Below are 17,756 nucleotides of genomic sequence, written 5' to 3' on the forward strand. Positions count from 1 at the left end.
TTTATGTAATTTTCTACTTCTCGTTTGATTGAATCGTTTTAATTATTGTTTAATTTTCTTCTCTGCTTTAATTTGTTTTTACGAATTATTAAATTTACGTTTTTTTTTTTTTTTTTTTTTTTCCAATTTTTTGTAACTTTTTGCTGTCGTTTCTTTTACTTTCATCTATTTCATTGAACAAAATTTCTCATAACAAATAACCTACCAATACACTGAGAGACCGAAAATTATTATCCAAGCAAGAATTTCTTGGTTTAGTAATTTATTGAATTGAATTATTTAAATTTATTGATTTTTAGACACAAGAATTATCTTCGATACGCCGAGAATTTTCTAACGCAATCTCGTATTTCAATAATGACGAATTTTGAGATGACGTAGAAAATGTTTTATAAAAAATTAATGGAAATTTCTTAAACGTATATTGCACTAATAATTTTTATATTTTACAATTTCTTTGTTAATTCATTTAAAGTTAATTATTTATTTTTCAGTTGCAACTGTTAACCTTCAAAGATGAAGATACGTGGTTGTGTTAAAAAACTCGATGAAAAAAATTTTCCTCATAAAAATATTACTTTTTCTCGGTGAAACTGTGGAAACATTTACTATATATAACTCAGAGAGAAAGTACTTTGTGAATATTGACAATGGTAACCTCTATTATTTCATAATATAGTTAAATTTTCCTATTTTCAGACAACGCATTCAATCTATATTTATTACATGTTATTATAGTTAGAGAGCTAGTGGCACTTTTTTTTTAAATGATCGGCTCATCGTGCAGAAGTGATAAATTAGTTACTTTTCAGTAAGTCAAACTGAAAAATTCATTTCTGCAGTTTGAGTTGCGCTGTTTTTTTAATTGATATTAGTATGAAATAACAAAAAAAAAGACCTGATTTAAATGATCTGTTCACGTCTGCCGTTAATGCAGAATGTACAGTTGGCTAGTTATAGTTTAAATATACAAGTCCCAGACATATTAATTTCTGCATCAATAAGTTATCAATTTTTGTTTTTAAATTAATTGCTCAAATGTAAACAAATGATGTGTTCATTTTGCAGACTTTGATAATAATTTACTTCTGATTTTTAAAATCATAAATATCAATTTCTGCAGCCTTAATTTTTTTGAAATTAAAAGTTATCAATTTTTTAAAATGCAAGAAAAATAATTCAATTAAATTATTTGTTCATATCTGCAACTTGACTAATTGGTTAATTTATGCCTAAAAAATATAAAAATATATAAGCCAGACGTTTCCAGTTTATATTGTAACGTTGCAGATATTACTGAGTAAAAAATTTCGAAATTGATCCCGCCAGATAAAACTTAATATTTTATCCGCGTGGTGGCGGCATATTTAGATCTGTATATAGTAACCTTGTAGTATAAAGTTGGATGGATGAAAGAACTGAATTTGCTGAACCCCCTTGTATGGAAGACGTTGAAGTAGAGGAAAAACGGAAAGATTAAAAGATGAATCAATCAAAAGTCGTTTTGTTTTTTTCAAAAAAATATGGAAAACGGTTGACCCTAAAGGCCATCCCTAAAGGCACACACTGGTGGCAATCGACGTGGTTTTTTAAACTTGAGAGCGGAATAGTTTTTGGAAGTCATCGATGGAGCCATTTTGAAGTTATTCTAAGAAAACGATTTTTTGGAAATTTTATTTTTGAGATTTCTCAAAGTCTAGCGAACCGAATCGATTCAAATTCTCACGAAATTTAATGGCAATGATACTCTTTGGATCGCCACACACACACACACACACACACACACACACACACACACACACACACACACACACACACACACACACACACACACACACACACACACACATACACACACACACACACACATCTAGAAGGAAGAAATAACATCTTAGCCACCAGAAGGAAGAGCGGCAGCTAATTCCTCCCCCCGCGAAGAAATGCCTTACGGCGTTACCATGGGGGATCAGAGGATAGAAGAGAAAGGGGTTTAAGGTTTAGTGGGTAGGACCGTCAGCGTCGAGTTTTAGTATGACGCTGCGTCGAGTCGCCACATATCCAGGCCAAACAGCTATGCCTAGAATCCGTAAAAAGGATTCCCCCCCCTAAGGAAAAACACACACACACACACACACACACACACACACATACACACACACACACATACAGACATACGGACATCACCGCGGAAACATTCGGGGAGGCTTCCTAGGACCTCAAAACGTCAACATCCGTTGAAAACTCGATTTTCGAAAAACGGGGTAAAACCAAGAACTTCCCGATTTTTGAAAATTTTCAATTTTCTTAGCGGGAAAGTAAAAAATTATGAAAACGGTCGACCCAAAAAGCCATCCCCGCTCATTCTATACTTGAGCGCTCAAAATTGCATTTATTACGTTTTTGAGTTCTTTGAGCTCAAAAATACAATTTATATGTTATTTTGAGCTCTCCGAGCTCGAAGAGATAGCTTTTCTATGTTTTTAAGCTCTTCGAGCTCAAAAGTCTGATAGAAGCTTAATAAAACACTATTTTTTTAATTTTTAAACTCCACTAACTTTTGAATGAATGAACCGATTTTTACGCGGTTAGCGGTGTTCGACGCAATTTTTTAAGTCTCACAAATAATCTTCAAGTTGAATTTGATCGAACTAGGAACTTTGGAGTAATTCCGAATAAATACTTTTTTCGGTTTTCTTTCTTCAACGATAACTCACGAACAAATCAACCGATTTTGACCGACTTTGTGGCGATCGATGTGGTTTTTTAATGTTAAGAGCTGATTAGTTTTGGAATCGATCGGTAAAGCCGTTTAAAAGTTATTTCAAAAAAACATTTGAAAAAATTTTTTTTCGTAGTTTTTTTGAGATTTCTCAAAATCTACTGGTCCGAATCAGTCCAAATTATATTCAAAATCTAAGTTCAGTCATACCCTTTCGAATGGCACCAACCGCGATAAAATCGGTCAAACCGTTCAAAAGTTATGAGAGGTTTACATACATCCACACATACATACCCCCCCCCCACACACACACATACCGACGTACAGACTTACCGACGTACAGACGTACAGATCTAGTGAAAACTAAATTTCAAATCTTCGACTTTCTTAGCGTTAAATTGAAAACCCAGCATCAAAAATGTCTGCACTTCATTTATAGTTATTCATTTATAGTTATTAACCATCATAACGATGACATAGAAAAAAATATATGGATGAGCACATCATTTAATTGATTATTTTTTTTTACGATTAAGAAATTCTAAATAATAAAAAAAAAAAAATTCCAATGTCTGCAACTTGTATGAGTGACTTAAAATTCATTTGAAGTTTACGTGTTACAATTTGCAGACATAAACACATTGTTTACAAGAGCTCTTTTGTTTTTGTAATTTAGAAATTCGACCTTTCACAAACACAGAGCTATCTAGATTTATGAAGTACTTTACTAGTATCGTACCGAAGTAAACTTCATTCTGTGTAATCAGCAGCAATGAGCAGATCGCATACCTAAATTCTCACCGGCTCCCTACCTATTATTCTCTATATTAGTCGAGACCGGCAAATATTAAAAATGAAATAATCAAGTATTTAATTAACTTAACTTTGTACGAAGTAATAAGAACTACTGTTGAAGTTGATACACAGAAACAAAAATTAACTTGAATCAAGTAAATAATTTTGAGGAATTTCATCTTTTTGATTTGAGAGGAAAAATTCTTAAACTAAGAAATTTTTTTGGTTTGATTAAATTTTAATTTGATTCAAGAATTTTTCGTCTTATCCAAGACAATGAAACTCTTCCAAATTATTTTTTTGGTTCAAGAATTTTTTTTTTCTAATATTAATTGTAACTTTCAGTGTGCAATCACTAATAACATTCAATAATAACTTTCAATTTTCGCTAATATTAATTGTAACTTTCAATGTGCAATCACTAATAACATTCCCGTAGATTTATAACAAAATTGAATAATAATTGACACGAAGAAAAAAATTTTGAAATGAGCATTGAAAGTTTTAGTTAAAATAATTGCAGGTCTCATAACTAACGTTTAAATCTGCCTAGCTTTAAGTGCAACGAATTTTTTTGTTAATTAAAATTTTATCAGTGACATCAATTTTTTATAGAAAATTAATTGTACATATTTTTTACGAATTCTATTAAAGTAAGTAGACAAATTTCTTTTCCACATATCAAGTGTTTAGAAAATCCATTCAATTTAATCTGTTACATACCCGCGATCCCGAAATAAGAACAATTCATCGGTTATGTGATCAGCAAAAATAACATGTATGTAAAATTCTTAGTTCGTTGACTGAATGACCACACATAATGTTGAGTTTTCGAAACATTACAATGACTTTTTCCTCGCTGCCAAAGAGACGATTGTCGTAAGGAAATATTTAGTAAATGATATTCAAATTTAGTAGACATTATTTAATAAACATTTTTTTCTTTTCTACTCACCACTCTGACACAACCAGGTTCTGTCAATTAACACTTATGCACTCCAATATGGGGGTGGGATTTCATAAGATCCTGTTCGAGATGAATTCTACATTTATATAAATAAAAGATTCCTTCAAAACTTCGAGTCCATAGAAACTATTGTCTCATCTGAAAATGAGAATTTTTCATTGTTAACATCACCGCAATCCCTTATGGAGTTGGAATATGATAAAATCTATTCTTAGTTGAACTTAACATCATACACGAAGGTTCCTACCAAATTTAGAGTCTGTAGAAATTACAGTTTGGAAATTGTAATTTTAGATTCTCACTCACCCCCGCAATCCCTATCGGAAGTAGAATTTATGAAAATCTGTTTTGAGATGATCTCTACATGACAAATAAAAGACTCCTAAAAAATTTAGAGTCTGTAGAGGCTATATTTTGGAAATCGAAATTTTTTTTTGTTAACACTCACTCCCGAAATCCTTGTTAGAGGTGGATTGTCATAAAATTCTCTTTTAGATAATTTCTACATCACATATAAAAGATTCCTACCAAATTTTGAGCCTGTAGAAGCTATAGTTTAAAAACGGGAATTTTTCATTGTTAACGCCCCCGCAATACCCCTTGCGTGTGGAATTTCGTAAAATCCTTTCTTAGCTGACCTTTACTCGGCGAAGGGAATATTCCTACCAAATGTCAAGTCTCTCCGCCTTAGGGTTCCAGAGATATTGTAATGAGTAAAACATAGGTGGAAATCTCTTATATTTATATATATATATATATATATATATATATATATATATTATATATATATATATATATATATATATATATAAGGGTGCTTCATTTGAGACGACTATTTTTTTTTCTCACTCCATTGACGAAATATTGTTCTTTACATAGAAAAAAAAATTCTCACCAAAGAATAGTTCTTAATTTCAATTTTAAGTACTCGCTGGATGAATTTGAAGTTTTCTCATTTAAGTAACCCGTTAAAATCATTTCTTTTGGTTAAATTATCTATAGCATAGCGACATTTCATGATGTTCATTTGACCATGGGCGGAAGTTATAGAGGGATCCTTCCTCTTTAAAAGCTCTGATAGCTTACTTCCAATTTATGAGCTATCTCGCCAGTAAAAAATTGTATATTCGATTTTTGCTCAAAAGTTGTGGTTTTTTTTATTTTTTCTCGTAAACTATTGATCTGACACCAAAATTGCAAAGGACCTTTTTTTGTAAGGAATTTAATTTTCTACAAGACAGATTGATAGCTGAACCCTTTCAATGAATTGCCTCTGAGATAAATTTAATTAATTACAAGAAAACAATAAATGACACTATTTTATCGTAATTTTTATACTTTTTAATAAAACAACAGTTGATAAAAAAAATTATAACATTGTATATTTTTATCATCACATTGTAATATCGTTATAATGCCTAAATTTTTAAAATTTTGAATCATCTTACAAATATTTTAATAAATATAGTTGTTACATAGAATATATCCAAAATATATAGTCATACATAACTCCAGCTCACAAAAAAAAAGTGGTATGTACTTTGGACCGGACTTACCTATTGAAATGAATATTGATCCACTAAATCCGAATTTCAAGTCTGTTTGACCCGGTCACCCTCCAATTTTGAGCATAATGCAAAAAACCCCAAAAAATTGCAATAAACTGCAGTCACAGCAATGAAAAAATTCTTCTGGACCCGAATCAAGTATGATTTTTATATATCCCAATTTACTGAAACTAAATCTGAATGTTAATTAGTCTGGTGAGCCGACCAAATATGCAAAAAAAAAAAAAAAAAAAATGAAAAACCCAAAAAAATTTCAATAAATCATGAAAAATTGAAGTTATTGAGATAAAAATTGTTTTCGACTCACATTGAGTATGATTTTCATGTATTTTGTTCCACTGAATTTGAATCTGAAGTTTTCTTGCCCCGTTAACGTTTTAAAATTAAAAAAAATCTCAAAAAACCAACAAAATATATATAAAAAATGACGTATAACTAGAATAAAGAGTACGATTTTCTCGAATTTCAAACTTCATTGGTATCGAACTCTTTTGTTCTCAAATGATCTACGCAGTAAATTTTTCTTCCGTTTCTTATTATCTCTTGTATTTCATGCGTGAAAAAATACTAGAAAAGTATTTAATCATGTTTTATAGATTGTTTTTTCATATTTGTAACTGCAATTTTTCTGATTTTTTTGGTTTTTTGAGATTTTTAAAATTTTAAAACTTTAACGTGGCACTGGGCTAATTAATGATCAGATTTAGATTCAGTAAATTGAAATACACAAGAACCATACTTGATCCGAGTCCACAACATTTTTCATCGCTGTGTGCAGTTTTTTGCAATTTTTTGGGGTTTTTTGCATTATGCTCAAAATTGGAGGGTGACCGGGTCAAACAGACTTGAAATTCGGATTCAGTGGGTCAATATTCATTTCAATAGGTAGGTCCGGTCCAAAGTACATACCACTTTTTTTTTGTGTGCCGGAGTTATGTATGACTATATATTTTGGATATATTCTATGTAACAACTATATTTATTAGAATATTTGTAAGATGATTCAAAATTTTAAAAATTTAGGCATTAAAACGATATCACAATGGTTGATTATAAAAATATACAATGTTATAATTTTTTTTATCAACTGTTGTTTTATTAAAAAGTATAAAAATTACGATAAAATAGTGTCATTTATTGTTTTCTTGTAATTAATTAAATTTATCTCAGAGGCAATTCATTGAAAGGGTTCAGCTATCAATCTATCTTATAGAAAATTAAATTTTTTACAAAAAAGGTCCTTTGCAATTTTGGTGTCAGATCAATAGTTTACGAGAAAAAATAAAAAAACCACGACTTTTGAGCAAAAATCGAATATACAATTTTTTACTGGCGAGATAGCTCATAAATTGGAAATAAGCTATCACACTGATAGAAGGATTTGTTTATAGTTAAAAAGATTTGCTAATATTTAACAAATCATTTATTAGAAGCCATTTGTTAGTCCTTAACAAATATTTCTTAGTATTTAAAAAGATTTATTAATATTTAATAAATGAATATCAGATTTATTAAATACAAACAAATCATTTTAAATACTAAGAAATATTTATTTAATACTAAAAAGTGGTCTCTAATAAATGATTTGTTAACTATTAACAAATATTATTTAATACAAAAAATCCTTCTATCAGTGCAGAGCTTTTAAAGAGGAAGGATCCCTCTACAACTTCCGCCCATGGTCAAATGAACATCATGAAATGTCGCTATGCTATAGATAATTTAAGCAAAAGAAATGATTTTAACGGGTTACTTAAATGAGAAAACTTCAAATTCATCCAGCGAGTACTTAAAATTGAAATTAAGAACTATCCTTTGGTGAGAATTTTTTTTTCTATGTAAAGAACAATATTTCGTCAATGGAGTGAGAAAAAAAATAGTCGTCTCAAATGAAGCACCCTACATATATATTATATAGATAGATAAATTTGTAGAAAATAAAATTTTACATAAACAAAATCAATTTACGATAGTGTATTTATTCACATACACGCAAAAACGAAACTGAACTGGCTTCCATATAGAAAAAAGATATTTATATTAAATTAAATATTTTTATATGAATCGAATTTTTTGTCAAAGTTTAATATTACGTTTATTATAGAAAAATTCATTTTCCTCAGTAAATTAAATTCTTTACAAAAAAGTTCCTTTGCAATTTTGGTGTCAGATCAATAGTTTACGAGAAAAAATAAAAAAACCACGACTTTTGAGCAAAAATCGAATATATAATTTTTTACTGGCGAGATAGCTCATAAATTGGAAATAATCTATCAGAGCTTTTAAAAAGGAAGGATCCCTCTACAACTTCCGCCCATGGTCAAATGAACATAATGAAATGTCGCTATGCTATAGATAATTTAAGCAAAAGAAATTATTTTAACGGGTTACTTAAATGAGAAAACTTCAAATTCATCCAGCGAGTACTTAAAATTGAAATTAAGAACTATTCTTTGGTGAGAGTTTTTTTTTCTATGTAAAGAACAATATTTCGTCAATGGAGTAAGAAAAAAAAATAGTCGTTTCAAATGAAGCACCCTACATATATATTATATAGACAGATAAATTTGTAGAAAATAAAATTTTACATAAACAAAATCAATTTACGATAGTGTATTTATTCACATACACGCAAAAACGAAACTGAACTGGCTTCCATATAGAACGAAGATAATTATATTAAATTAAATATTTTTATATGAATCGAATTTTTTGTCAAAGTTTAATATTACGTTTATTATAAAAAAATTCATTTTCCTCAGTATAAAAGCTGAAATATGTGAATCAATTTATGGAAAATTAATTTTAAAAAATTCTCTCGGCGGCATTCGATGCAGTTTTTTAAGTTAAAAAAGTGTCTTTGAAGATTGGAGTTGATTAATCAAATATTTTGAAAGTTATTTAGAAAAAACTTGAAAAATCTATTTTATGCACTCAATTAAAATTATTTCCATGAAAAGCAAACTTCTACAATGAGTTATTTTTCTGAAGCATGTATGGATAACACATTCCATGCTTGTTTAAGGTGGACCTTCTTATGAACTCCGCCGTCCATCTTACGGCATAAAACAAATTTTATTTTGCTTTTTGTTTTTGTTGGTTTTTAATTTTCAAATATCTTTGAAACGGCTCGACCGATTGACTTCAAAATGTAATCAGCTCGAAATCTCAAAGAACACTTTCGAAAGCCGTATTGTTCACCTCGATCGGTTGATTTATTCTAAAGTTATCGTATGAAAAAATTTTATTTACACACACACACACACTTCCGAACGTCCAGCCGGAAGTAGTTGCAACGGATTCTTAAGTCCTCAAAACGTGAAGAACTGATGAAAATTCGCATTCTCAAAATCGGATCGAAATCTATCACTTCCTACTTTTGAAAATTTAATTATTAATTTTCAAAGCAGGAAGCTAAAAATAAATTTTAATTCTAACTATAGCAATAACATTTTTAAAAATTTTTTTTACGAATTAAATTTTTATCTATCTATAGATGGAACATAATTTTTAGTATTAAAATTTCATGTAATTTTTTTTCTTAATTTCAACTGATTCGATCAAATATTTTTGAATAAAAACTAAAAATTAATTCAAATTTTGCACGCAAAAATTTTCAACTACACAGTAAAAAATTTTTCGTCATTGTGTAGAATGTTAAAATTTGTGTGTTGAATATTACACTCTAGTGTGTAGCATTTAACACTCTCATGTATTGATTTAATAATTCAACACACTAGAATGTTAAATTCTACATACTAGAGTGTAATATTCAACACACAAATTTTTAACACTCTACACAATGACGAAAAAATTTTTACTGTGTATTTTTAAGCTAAAATCGTTGAATTTCCTAATCATAGACTACTTTGCAAAATTTTGATTGTTACAAATTTCGTAAAGTTCCGGTACCTATCAAATCAAAGTTCTTTACTAATTGAATAAAATTTAATTTTTTTGTCCTTTCCGAATGAATTAATTTCTTTCTGAAAACCAAACAATTATTTTTTTTTATTAAATTTAGAAAACTAGATCAACTTAAAATCAAACAGTAAGAAAATTAGTAAGGGTAGTTCAATTTATTTTTCACTGGAATACGCCTTTTTGACAAAAACAAAATCATTGTCAAAATCTATCCGATAAAATTTACAAAATAAGCAGCCGGGCTGAATTAATGCAAGTGGACTTAATTGTGTCACAGTAACATGATTTGATCGTTACCCACCGTTATATCTACTTTAGTACAATTTCCGAGCGTTATATAGACAATAGATGATGACAGAAGCACAAATACCCGTAAGATACATACACCGAGCTTTAGTATAGTATACACATAAGCATTGTAGGTCGTTATTATATACATATACATATTGAAGTAACATTAGAGTAAATGTACACCAATGCATTGACTATCTTCTAAAACGTAAGAGAACGTTGTCTTCTTCGTGCATCAATGATACCATCACAACCAACCATCATCCTCCATTCTATCAGTCGCGTCTCACTCATTGTGCTCTCATCCTCACCCCCGTATAGTTAAGTAACGTTGATGACTGTCGACAGGTGAAGCTGACGTGCCGAGCAAAAGGCGTGCCTCTACCTCGCGTCAATTGGAAACGTGAGGATGCCAAGAATATTGTTATTCGTGAGCCAGTGGTTGCTTCCAATGGTCAAAAGTCCAAAGGTAATTCTTCTTGTTCTATTGTATTTTATATTTTTGTAAAATTTCGTTTATTTGACGTTCAAGAAATCCTGAAGTTGAAAAATGAGATTCCAAATTCTTCTTTAACTTATAAGTTTATAAATTGAATCGATTCAGTTTAGTTTATAAGGATGATTAATTACAATGCTTGTCATCAGAAGTTTTATAATAATTTTAAAATATTTATTATGATGGTTGTAGTATTGTTTTTTAATCAATTTTCATATTTTGAAGATATACGCCGGAAGACAGAGTGAATTTGAATGAGACTGAAATTAACAGACATCTGAAATTATTTTTTAACAATTAAATTATTATGAAAAAAATTTCTTATATAGAAATTTAACCCATAGTGGTCACACTTCTTAAAAATAACGTAGTGGTCATACTGGGTCTAGTTGACCCCATGCACGGAAAAAATTGTTGCTACTTGCGTTCTTTTCAATATTTTCACTCGAGCCGTACATGAGAGTAATTCTTAACACTTCCGTTGAATAACTCAATCGTTTTTTAATTTTTTTTTAATTGTTTAATTTTAAAAAAAATGCGAAAAAGTCAAATTCCGAAAAATTTGACTTTTTTTACTAAAAACTTCATAAAAACTTTTTAAGATAAATGAAAATGACCTCCGGGATTCTACTCCGGATATCGCATACTTTGAAAAAAAAGTGGTGTCATGTCGAGTTTTTCAAAAAGTATATTTATTTGTGCAATTGAAATCGTAAATTTCCATGAATCTCAAAAAATCTTTAAACAATAATAGATGGCACCACAGATACCATTTTGAATGATATCTTCGAAGCGAGAGCAACTCAAAAATTGCCTGGGGTCATCTAGACCCATAATGACCACTACGGGTTAAAAAAATTATCAGTGCGAATTTTTGAAAATATTTTGTTTTACCATGACTGATTTATTATAATATTCTCAAATCTATAAATTGTTTTTATCTGACGAGATCTGGTTAAATATAATTGAGAGAAGAACTGGTTACTTAACTCGATTTTTTGAGTTTTTTTAGCACGTCTGTTTGAATTCTACTAAAATAATTACCGGAGTTTTTTTTTAACTTGGAATTTAAATGAAATTAAAAATGATTGCGAAACTATAAAACAGCAAAAAAATTGATCTTTTATTTATCAAAGATAAAATTAAATCCATAATTTGAATTAATTAATGATATTTGACAAATGGTATAGTGCTGACAAATTTCTTCATATAACCTATCACTGAAAGATCAATAAAGTACAAGTGCTGTTTAGCAAAGTATTATTAAGCTTAAGTATTTTAATTTTGCGTGAATTAATTTTATCAAGATAAAAAAAAACCGGATTATATCTTAATTCTTAATAAAATCATATGACGAAACGATGAATAATTAAACTAACTTTCCAGATTTAATGTTACTAAAAATTTATAGAAATTAAACGTAAAAAGATATAAAAATAATTTTTTAGAGCTCCTAAACTTTTAAATTTGCTATAAATTCGTTAGTTTTTCACTAAATAACCGCAAGCTGTCAAATATAAATGTAAAATTGTAAATAACAAAATAATAATATAAAAGACTTATTACTTAAAAAGGAAAATTCAATCTCAAGTAATGGCTCTGTAATTACCTACGTATTTCGAGGCGGAACCTTAATTACTATTTCTACTTTATATTAAATACGAAACTAAAACGCAATCGTAAAATTTTATATTTCAAGTAAAAACTCATTTCAATTATATTCATATTATTTTAATAATCTATAAGGTGCCTACATTTCATAGAAATAATAACTTGAAAAAATAAAAAAAAGATCAAACAAATATATAATAACTGAAAACTAATAAATAAGTTTGAACTCAAAAATTCAATTTGTAATTCAAATGTTTTTACTTTTATCCGACAAATATTTATTTGATAGTATAACAACATTAATGAAAGTTAAAAAATGTAAAAATAATATACTGTGTATGAATAAATTGACTTTGCAACGAAATTCAAATGCATTTAATATGGCTTTTTAGTACATTTTAATGCATCATGATATCTATTTAATTATTACATTTACAGTTTAATATATATAAATTTAAATAGTAACATTTTTAATTTTCGAGTACTCGAACATTATTTAATTTATAGTATTTATAGAATCTCACGATAATGTGAAATATTTCTCATGTTTATATTAAATTTTACATGATGGCTTTACGGAGAAAAAAAATATTAATAAACTGACTATTCAACGTAACCTCAAGTAGTATTTTTTCAAAATAATAATCCGATTATCTGATTTAAAGATTCAATGTTTTAACTTAAATATCCAGCGAATCGCTCTTGTAAATATATACACTTTCGTTAAAACAGGCAGCTACTTTGTTATCGAGAAGATCTATATAGCCAAATATAACTAAATCTAACGCCTAAAATAATAATACGACTGTCATTTTAATAATTAACCGCGAGAAAACTGAGGGATTGCTATTTAGCTGAATTGGCTATACGGCGCACAGAAAAAAAAATTTACTTGAATCCAATAAATAATTTTGAAGAACTTTATCTTCTTGATTTGAGTAGAAAAATTCTTAACCTAAGAAATTTTTCTCGATTCACGTAAATTTTACATAATTCAAGAATTTTTTTGTCTTGATTTAAGACAATGAAACTCTTTAAAATAATTTTCTTGTCTCAAGAATTTTTCTCTTGACTCAAGAAAATCATTTTCTTCAAAATGGTATACTTAGTTCAAAATTTTTTTTCTTGAATGAAGTTAATTTTTAGGTAGATTTCTTTAGAAATCTAACTATTGTAGCCGGTCTCATGTCTTAATTTTAATAAAATTTTGTCATAATATGTTTTATTTCATCGAGTAATGTCGAAAAATAGCATTGGCTCAAAAGTTTATATATGTATTTATGTATATATATATATATATATATATATATATATATATGTGATATAACGCGCCATGTCAGCAGGATTGCGCCCACAGTTCTCAATCGATCTTTTATGAAATTTTGTGGACTTATTCTATGGATCAATACCAAGATCAAGTTCGAAGATGAGCAAAATCGGCTGGTTAGTTTTCGAGTTGTGGGTGTTTGAAAATTTTTTTCATTTTCAAAAAATTTTGAATTTTGTATATTTTGTGAAAATAATTTTCCAGGTGTAAAAAAAAGATAAAATCTATCAAATTTATCTTAAACTTCAGTTTATTACCTTCAATTTAAACTATCATTTGTCTAGTTTTGATGATTTTTTTAATTAATTCTGTGACTTTGAAAATTTGAAAAAATTTTTCAATGATTGTGTTTCGGCCCTTTTTCTTCACATAATTTTTAAGCCGTAAAAGATAGCTTAAATCTATCAAATTTTCGTTAAAATTCATATAATTATCTTCAATTTGAGCTATTTTTCGTCGCTTTTTTTTCAATTTATTTCGTAGTTGGAAAAATTAAAAAAAAAATAAGAATAAATTAATTTTTAGCTTTTATCGTCAAATGACTTTCATTTCTTACAAATCCTATTTGTTAGGTAGATGTCTTTGATTATATATTTGTTGTAGTCGGTCTCATATCGTTATTTGCAAAAATATAATGAAAAAAAAATTTTAGGACATGACCTAGTCAATTTGATTTTTTTAATTAAATGTTCAATGGATGAACAATATAATATTAAATGCGTGAAACTTTTAGAGTTATAAAACAAAGATTCACCCTGAGAATAAAAAAAAATTATTCTAGTATTTTGTTTTTAAATTACGTATTTTTTTCAATATTCATCTAAGAAATCTACCTATCCATGTCGGGTATGGCCGAATGGCGTTTTTTTATCAGTGTAAGGTACCCGCGGGTAATAAGACCTGTCGGGTAATAAGGCATAAGTGATAGAAATGATATTTAAAATAACCGCTTCCGCTGAAGGCTTCTCTAGTAGAAGCGTCTAGCTTAGAAATGTCGCTACAAGTTTATAGAGTCCCGATACAATGTTCCCTGTCTTCTATATTTCATCATCCGTCATATGCTAAAGTAGCGCAGAAGAATTCCTAAAAAATGGTTTGAGTAAATGGTAAACATTTTTTATAGTTTTATATTTAATAATTTAAAATCATTGTTCTAATTTTTATCAACATCTCAAAAAGTGTTGTTTTTGTATTCGCAAGGTTTTTGAAAAAATTAAATTTTGTGTTTGTTTATGGTGAAAAATACCATTACTCCATTATATTTTATGGCTAATGTATTAATATAAAAATTGATGATACATTTCAATAATTACATGCAATATTTTCGATTTTTTTAAAAATCTCCCTTAGCTAGGCCTTATTACCCGCCGGTACCTTATTCTCATTCTAAAAATATTTTTCTTTCGTGTTGATATGTAAGTAATATCAATCGCAGGACATTGCTGCAATAAAACTAATTTATAAATTTTTTTATACAATTTCAAAATTACATACACCATTCGAAAAAATTCAATAAAATACAATAAAAATAAATCTTAATACTTAATATTATTCAAGTCTCATCAGTGAGTGAGTACCATGGTGAGGAATTACGACTCACAAAGATATCACGGCATGATATGGGTGCATATCTGTGCATTGCGAGTAACGGAGTGCCACCGGCCATCAGCAAGCGCATCACGATCAACGTTCATTGTGAGTATAATTAGTAATTAGAACGCGAGTTGCGGGTTAGATTGGGTGCTCTTGAGAGATGTTGCTTTACGGCTGTACTGGGGTAGTGTATTGTGAGTTGAGTGTGTATATCAGTAAAAGAGGGCTTAGCTATTCGGATTGTAGGGTGTTGTGGGTTTAAAGAGGTTTATGTTGGTAAGGCGGTTCTACTGACTTTTGAATATAATAAGGGCGCATTTTGATATCAATCCTACGGGCATATAAACCTTCTCTTTAACATAAGTTAGTAGGCTTATTCATCTTATATTCATTATTCATTACCATTATCATTATCATTCTATATAATAATAATATAATGCATAGCGGGTACACGTAAAAAACTTTATTACGAATGATAATACCAGCTCAGAGTTTTTATTGGCTTGTTGGCACATCGTCAGCCCGCATTATCTTTGTTGTAATTATTAGATAATTAATCATTGTAATTATAATTAGTAACGACCCACAGATAATAAATGACTATTGATTGAAAGCCAACGGGCACCTGCTTTGTTGGCTGAGATTGACTGAACAATGTTCTATGAATTGATGATAAAATTATAAACCAGAGGTTGATTTCATCCAGTAAAAGTTGTGAATTCTTCGTTTGATTGAAAGCCAATGAAGCGGTTAAAAGCAATGGAAATATTGAAGAGGACACTAAATCAATTGAAAATCAAGCTTTTATACGGTTTCAAGTACCATGAGAACGAATCATTAAATTAATTATTGTCGGTTTATTCAATATTTGGTAATTCAATACCTACTTGTCGAAATAATTAACTAAAAATAACTCCCACTATTGTTACAATTAACTATTCATTTTTTAACTAAGCGATGACAAAATAATGTCTCCAGACACATTATTTTTCAAGAGATTAGCTAAATCTCTGATTGCTTACTTTATTTATTAGGCTATTTAAAAACCCATAATCATTAATTCGTTTGTCTGATTGAGCATTATTCATGTTATAAATTCATTTCTATTTTAATGAGAAATAACGGTATAGCTTCTTGAATTGAAAAATCAATTTATTGCTTATTTATTAAATCAATTGTTCATAACGTCTGATTTGATAAAATTATGAATAATTTGCAATGAAAAGAATTTAATATTTTTCTGCTGAAAGTTCTTGGAAATAAGATTATGATTTTTCTAACTTTTTGTATACTTTTTAAATAATTAAAATTTATTTTTAGAATTAACTGATTAATTATCTTCTTATTGATAAATCGTTAAGAAGTTTAAGTATACAAAATTTGATAATTTTTACTCCTTTTAAATTGTACTATTGTAAATTTAAATAGAAACATGAAGTCTAAAATTAAATGAAGTTAGAAAACGTCAAGATTGATTTGATTTTCAGTGACTCTGAGATGTAACTAATCTTTTATTATCAACAAAAAAAAAGAATAATATTATAAATGTTCAGTAATGTCTGTCTTAAATGGGTGTTAAAAAATCTTTTTTAGTTAAATGCTTATCCTAATAAAAATTTTTAACATTGCAAATAACTGATGAATCAGGTACTGAAATAAACTTATCAATTAGTTCTTTGTCAGTCTGTCCTGTCAATACCTATTATATTTTCTCGATAAATAACTTTTTTTAACTTTTGAGAAATTATGAAATGGATGTGAATTTATTTCTGTTTGAAGAAATAAATGCCCAATATTAAACAAAAATTGAAGAATAATTGGCGACGTCATGTGATATATTTGACGATTGAGAGTTATTTAAATTTATGCATTTTTAACCATTGCAATATTACATGCAAATAAATTTATTATTTTAATTTTTAATATTATTGTTAATTTAAATGCAAGTGTTAAATAACTATATCAAATTTATACCGTAATAAATTTTGAATAATGACATACTTTACTTAAATTTTCATTTTAGCCATGTTAATAACAATCATTGAAGATAAATGTCTCATATTTTTCACTTAAGCGTAGTCTCTTTGGGACGTGCAATAACCCATTAGACAGAGAATTCGTATTGTTAAAAGATAATGCCGTTGTATAAATCAATTTGGTAGTTGCAGCATACGATAAAACATGTAGCAAATAATTATCTGTAAGGAAAAATAATCCGCAAAAAAATATAATTAAGTTTTTATAGTGTATCTGAGTATTATAGAGCAATGTTTTTGGGTTCGCAGTTCCACCGACAATTCATGTACCTAATCAATTAGTGGGAGCACCACTGGGTACTGATGTAGCGTTGGAATGTTTTGTTGAAGCTTCCCCTAAGTCTATTAATTATTGGATGAAGGACGATAGTAAGTTATCTCACAACTATCCTAAATGTATGAAATTAACTTATTGTTTACTATAAACTA

At 28.5% G+C, this 17,756-nt stretch overlaps 1 protein-coding gene across 9 annotated transcripts in view; it reads left to right on the plus strand.

Moving 5' to 3' along the window:
- Positions 1 to 17,756, plus strand: part of LOC123275544 (lachesin-like) — a 68,233-nt gene that overhangs the window by 43,492 nt on the left and 6,985 nt on the right. For all 9 annotated transcript variants that reach the window (XM_044718388.1, XM_044743714.1, XM_044718385.1 and 6 more), the window contains 3 exons: positions 10,613 to 10,733; positions 15,256 to 15,393; positions 17,577 to 17,696. In XM_044718388.1, the coding sequence (XP_044574323.1) occupies positions 10,613 to 10,733; positions 15,256 to 15,393; positions 17,577 to 17,696 (379 nt within the window). The remainder of the gene's footprint in view (positions 1 to 10,612; positions 10,734 to 15,255; positions 15,394 to 17,576; positions 17,697 to 17,756) is intronic.

This window comes from Cotesia glomerata, linkage group LG2 (genome assembly GCF_020080835.1).
Source record: "Cotesia glomerata isolate CgM1 linkage group LG2, MPM_Cglom_v2.3, whole genome shotgun sequence".
Taxonomy (NCBI): domain Eukaryota; kingdom Metazoa; phylum Arthropoda; class Insecta; order Hymenoptera; family Braconidae; genus Cotesia; species Cotesia glomerata.